Source organism: Marmota marmota, unplaced genomic scaffold (assembly GCF_001458135.2).
Source record: "Marmota marmota marmota unplaced genomic scaffold, marMar, whole genome shotgun sequence".
NCBI lineage: Eukaryota > Metazoa > Chordata > Mammalia > Rodentia > Sciuridae > Marmota > Marmota marmota.
This window is the reverse complement of record NW_026000164.1, coordinates 3,159,053-3,165,405: the sequence shown is the minus strand read 5'-3', so window position 1 is coordinate 3,165,405 and position 6,353 is coordinate 3,159,053. Positions and strand designations below refer to the sequence as shown.

Genomic DNA, 6,353 nt, shown 5'->3' with positions numbered 1-6,353 from the left:
CGCCATCCTCCCGGTGTTCCTGCAGCTGGGCGGAGGGTTCCGCTCGCCCGGGCTGCTCCCTACCGCGTCTGGCTCAGCGCAGCAGGTGCCCTGGCTCTGCTGTCATTCGCCTTCTGGAGAGGAACCTCGCGCTCGCTGACCGCCGCCCGCGGTAAGGAGGCAGGTTTACGCTCAGGGATGCTCTGGGGGCTGAAGGACCATGGATAAGTTCTAACTTAGAACGCGAATTTGCAAAAGCTCTCGTCCTTCTGGGTCCCCTGGCCAACGAAGCAGTGCAATGGAGTGAGCATCGTGGACAACGGCAGCCGGAGAGCTGCGGGACACCAGCCTAAACCTCCCTGCTTGTCCACAGGCCGCCTTGTTCCGTGGCCTTTGCTCAGGCTCGCTGCCCGTTCCCTAGCCCAATCCTTCTCCTGAAACCCGGGGAACAAGGCTGGGCCCTCCCCTCATCCTGCCTGACAAGTGAGACAGTGGAAGCTCCCAGAGGGCCCAGGCTTCCCGGGCTTCCTTAGGGGTGGAGGTTTAGTTCTGCAGTTCAGCCTCCCACTTCTCAGCCCACCCCGACCTGGCAGGCACCTCCTTCCAGGAGTCAGATGGCTTCTTAGGGCTCCGCTGAGCACACAAGACTCTTCAGTGGACTTGACCTTGCTCTTCTCAAAACCTTGACCTTGATCTTCTCAATACCACTTCATTGCCCTCTCCCATCCCAAGTCCCTACACCTTTGCTATGATACTGTACTGTGTGAATCTAGGACAACGGTCCCAGATTCAGGGCACATGTGAAGAGTCCCTTGGTCAGCTAACCTGTGCGAGAAACGCCTCTTGGAATCACAGTGACAGACCTGTCAACCAGTGATTCTCATAGTGGAAACTTAAGGATCAGGCAAGTTCATACTAATGAAGCAGGAAGAAAATAACAGTTGTTTTGAATCTTTCACAAAATAGCATTATTTGATAAATTATTTGCATTATTTGATAAATGGGTATCATGGTGATAAAATCAGGACCATGCAATTTTCAATTCAGAATGTACATTATGATCATTTGCTTCAACCTCCTCCCTAAGCTGGACCCTCCTGCTGCCCCTTATCAGTTGCTGCTACTATTTTGCCCACATACTACCTGCCAATCTCCATGTGTCCTTGTCCATTGTTAGGGAAAAGTTGTAGGATTTTTATTGGGGGGGAAGAAGTCTCTCTATTCTCAAACCCCCCCACACACACACACACCACACACACACACTCACTTTTGTCTGCTCTGCTGACCAATAGGCTTCACATTCCTTCAGGTCTACCATGTGTCCACAGACTTCTCCTAAACTTGACTCGGTTCCTTTCCTTCTTCTCTATGTCTCCTTTAACATCTCCATCAGTATCCCTCCTGACTCACCTCTGGAAACTTCGTCATTTGTTACTCTGTGCCAAAGACTATTCCCCCATGGGACATACATCTCCTCTAGCAACCTGAACCACTCAAAAGCAGGTACAGGAGAACCACTTTTGCTGCACTTTGAATGATGTAACATTTTATTGGATTTTGTGACAGCCTCAGGACACCATTTGGGTCACACTGAGAAATACATCTAGAAAAAATACCAGATTGTTTCAAACTAAAATGTTTCAACGCAGAACAACTCCTGTCCCTGAATTTTTTTCTTTGAATTATTTTAATTCAAATTACTTTAATTATTATTTTTGATTATTTTAATTATTTTTATTTAGTTAGCTTTGTAAATACATACAATGAACATTCTGCAATACAATTCTGTGTTGGTTGTAGGACAGGCTGGAAGCCTGTATAAAATACAGGAAGTATAAAATACAAAACCAGTATTGTGAGTTCTCGATAGATGCATATGTATACAGAAATGTAAATATACAAATAAGAAAGATTTATAAAGACCTTGGAGAGGTCTGATGGTATGACTCAGTGGTACAGCATTTGCCTAGCATGCCTGAGGCCCTGGGTTTGATTGCCAGCATTGAAAAAAAAAAAATCCCAGAATATTGATTGCCTCTGAAAGACAGAAGGAGGAGGAAAGAATGATTAGAGATTAAAAAAAGAAAAACAAATGGGAAATATATCTATGATGTTTTAATTTCTCAACCAAACAGAATAGCTGCGGTAAAATTTATTCATTGCAAATGGTGAATATTTGTTTTATTATTTTGTGTATTTCCCCACTCAAAAAGTTTGTTTCACAACTCAGCCATCTTTAAAACTGAGAAAATAAAACATAAGGTAAGAGTTGATCCTCCTAGTAGCATCTCACCATCCATCCTTCTAATGTGTGCTTACTTTTCCCTAACATGAAAAATGTCAGTGTTATGCCTCATTTGAATGAAGAATTTATGCCAGTGCTTATGCCAATTTCTGGTTAAGCCTATTGGGTTCCAAAATGGTAATTATTAGGAGACCAATCAGGAAAGACATTTGACTAAAAATTAAGTGGGAAATATTTTGAATTGGTCTCTAATGTTGATTCTTCCCCTTCAGCCACAGCCCCATCATCTCTCCACCTGTCGCTGGGGGGGAGCCCTCATGCTCCCTCCCTTTGAATCCCTCATCTCTCACGGGTCCTTGGAGAAGTGCCCAGTCCCCAGGGCCACCCTCCCACTGGAAAGTGCCTTTCATGTGCCCCTTTCTCATGGGGATATTCATCTAATGGAGTGTTAGGGATTGAAAATCCCCAGTATTCAAACACATCAGTGTTAGTTGCATTGTTTTGTCTGGTCTGCAAGTTTGCCTACATTGGTACCAGTAAAAAAAAAGAAAATGATGCCCCACTCCTCATTCACTGAAGAATGCTTTCTTCATTTTGTGGCTTTCAGTTTTGAGAGCGATAATCAACTGATTTGCTTTTAAAAACATTTCCTGTTTTGCTGCAAGCTAAGGAGAAAAGCCACAGAGCACCGTGTTAGAATAACCCAACATTGGCTCCTGTGTGCAAAGCACTTATAGATGCTTTCGAATAAATATAAGTTAGAAAATTAGCAATGGAAAGCACTATCTAAGGATAATAATTCTTAAGTTAATAATTGTTCAGAATTGAGGTGCTTACCAGCTCATATATGGATACCACCTTTTATTCCTTTCCTGTTTTTGTTCCAGAAAAGAATGGAAGAGTTTCAGAAAAGCAGATATGGGACTATGAATAAAGGTAAGAAAGTCTGGAAGCTCTAAAGAGCATCAGTCTTTGGGAGAGTTGCTCTTGCTTCCCTACCCATAGCCCACCCCCGAAACAGGGATGGAAACCCCATTATTCTAGACTGAAGAAGAAAAGGGCAACTATCCTTTGTTCCCTACCTCTCTAGCCCTCTTGTGCCTGGCCCACCATTGTCACCAATCACACACTACATGGTGTGACGCTGTCCCTGCACAGCCTGTGGAAGAAATGAAATTCAGGCCAGAGGTTAGAGGGTTGGGAATTGAAGAACATGGTTTCTCTTGCCCTGGTTCCTCTCACTGGAAAAAAGTTCCCCATAGAGACTTAGTGATTGATTGATTGAAACACCCCCAGAATACATAACAAAAGGAAGACTCAACATGGCATAGAAAGAATGGAATAATCAATTTTAGGTGCCTAAAAAGGAGGTTGAGTTCATTTGGGTCTAAAGAACTCTAGACATCTCCAGATTCTCACCCCCTCCAATATTGAAGATTTAGCTCTTGGCTCAGAGCCATCATCTCCTACACCACTTTTGTTATAATTTCCTGCACTTCAATGAACCAAATAGATGGTCTTTCTAGCACATGTGCTTCTGATGGTCTTATCTTCTTTAGCCACCCATTCTAGTGTCATCTCCCAGATTTTGCATTAACATTAACTGTGACCCAGGAGGTCGCAATTTGAGATGAGGAATCATATCAAATTCAAGAACCCCACTCCCCCCAACAAAGAGACACAGGGATGTTCATCTGGCAGTGGTGGTGGTCACTACAGCTCAGCCATGTGAGACCTTTTTTATTCTTAAGGTCCAGGCGAGGGCACTGAGCTCATCTACGCTGTATACCTGGGAACTTGTGCATGAGAGAAGTATACTTGGGCTTCTCATCTCTGCATCCTTCTAGACTCACATTTATTTAATAGCCAGTGCTCTCTGGCCTGCCCTAAGCACCATTCAGATAAAAGCATAGGGACCACTTTTTTTTTTTCCCCCAAGAAAAATCATCCAGATGAAGTGCGTGGAGCAGCTCCTTAGTGTGGCACTTCTGGCCCCTGGCTATGGGTCAAGCCAGAGCCCCAGCTGGGCATCTTACAATTCAAGAACCGGTTAACATTGTAGGCACACATTTGGATGCATTTAAATATGCCTATGTGTCTGCGAAGGAGGTCCTTAGCTTGTGAGAGACTCCCGTGAGGGTCCATGGTCTGAAAATCACAACTTGGTAGAGCACAGCTCCCTGTTTTTTTCACAGGTGAAGTAGAAGAGATCTGCTTTGCAACCGCGGCCTCATTGAGGATCCTCCTGGTGGGCAGAACAGGCAGCGGGAAAAGCGCCACAGGAAACAGCATCCTCTGCCGGCCAGCCTTTGAGTCCAGGCTGGCCGCCCAGTCGGTGACCAGGGCCTGCCAGGGGGAGAGGGGCACGTGGAATGGGAGGGACATCCTGGTGGTCGACACGCCCTCCATCTTTGAGGCAAAGGCCCACTCGCAGGAGGTGTACAAGGACATCGCGGACTGCTACCTGCTGTCTGCCCCAGGGCCCCACGTGCTGCTCCTGGTCACCCAGCTGGGGCGCTTCACGGCCCAGGACGCGGTGGCCGTGAGGAGGGTGAAGGAGGTGTTTGGGACCCAGGCCATGAGGCACACGATCGTGCTCTTCACCCACCGGGAAGACTTGGGCGACGAGTCCCTGGACCATTACGTGGTCAACACGGACAACCTCGGCCTGCGCCGGCTGCTGGCGGAGTGCGGCCGGAGGTACTGCGCCTTCAACAACCGCGCGGCGGGCGAGCAGCAGCGCGCGCAGCTGGCCGAGCTCATGGCGGTGGTGGAGCAGCTGGAGCGCGAGCGCTCCTACCAGGGCGACCACCTCTTCCTCCCCGGGCCGCGGCTGCAGCCAGGCGGGGGCGCCGGCGGCCCGGAAGCCTATGCGCACTACGTGGCCGAGGTGAGGGCGCAGGTGGACAGGCAGAAGCAGGCGCTGCGGAAGGAGGAGAGGAACTGCAAGGTCAAGGCGATCCGCAGAGCCGAAAACTGCACGATTCCTCGCTATGTAATATCTGCCCTTTTGATTTTATGCGGTGTGCTTACTCTTGTCATTTTAATGACCTTTTATATTAAGCGCGGGAACTGATTGCCCCCAGAGCCACCATCATGGGGTGGCATTTTCTTGCATATGGTAATTAATGTTGGAGAACAGATAGCTGCAAATGGTGGGAACAGGAAATTAACAGAATAATTCTGTTAAATGGGCCCACTGTGCTGCCCCCGGCCCCCACCACATGCTTTTCCAAGAAGCAATTTACCTGAAGCTCTGCCTGGCCTAAGTAGACAGGCTGTGTCACATTTCTCAGCAAACTACCTGCCATCTGCGGAGAAATGCAGGTGATAAACCTATCCTAATTCCCTCTTAAGATCAGGAGCCATCTTGTCCCAATTTATAAAGGATTTATTTCTGTTTTCTGTAAAACAGAATTTCTGTAAAATAGGATTTCTGCATAGCCTGGCCATAATTTGATGTTGTAAAGCTGCTTGGAATGCCTGCCTGTGCCTTGAACTCACCCATTTAGGAGGCACCACTAAAGTGGTGCCTCCAATCTTGGCCTTCTCTGGCCAGATAATGACCCTCTCTGAGGCTCTAATGACCTTCATAAATTCTGATGGCTGTCGGGCCAGCAAAATATGAAGTAGCTTTTGTGTTACGCTTGTCAAAATTTTGTTATCTGTAAGTTCTCAAACCCCCTTTGTGTAACTTTCTGTGCTATAAAGCTGTACTCTTGGAGAGCTGGAGGGTTGTCTCTGGTTCCACAGTTTTTGTGAGAGAGAACCCGGCTGGTCAAAATAATAAGCTTGCTTTCACTTGATTTTAATTGGAGTTGGTGGTCTTTTCTTTGCATCATGGTCTAACACAGGCCTGAAATAATGTCTATAAGAGGAACACAAGTTAACCTGAAGGGGGAGACTTTTGTGATCTTTTTCACAGACCAGATCCCACAACTTAGGGAGATAGGATAATTTCTCCTAACCATAAAATCTGTGAGAATTTATGGTTAAGAATCCAATTAGAACCCTAAGTACATGTATGAAAACACACATGGTGTAACTGTACTTTGTGTTCAACCAGAGACATGAAAAACTGTGCTGTATTTGTGTAATATCAATACAATTGCATTCTGCTGCCATATCT

At 46.5% G+C, this 6,353-nt stretch overlaps 1 protein-coding gene across 4 annotated transcripts in view; it reads left to right on the top strand.

Moving 5' to 3' along the window:
• Positions 1-6,036, top strand: part of LOC107148951 (GTPase IMAP family member 5-like) — a 13,270-nt gene extending 7,234 nt beyond the window's left edge. For 2 of the 4 annotated variants that reach the window (XM_048786724.1, XM_048786726.1), the window contains one exon: positions 4,452-6,036. In XM_048786724.1, coding sequence (XP_048642681.1) covers positions 4,452-5,300 — 849 coding nt within the window. In that variant the 3' untranslated portion in view covers positions 5,301-6,036. The other 2 variants (XM_015493699.2, XM_048786725.1) reach the window with 2 other exon arrangements.
• The last annotated feature ends 317 nt before the right edge of the window (positions 6,037-6,353 follow it).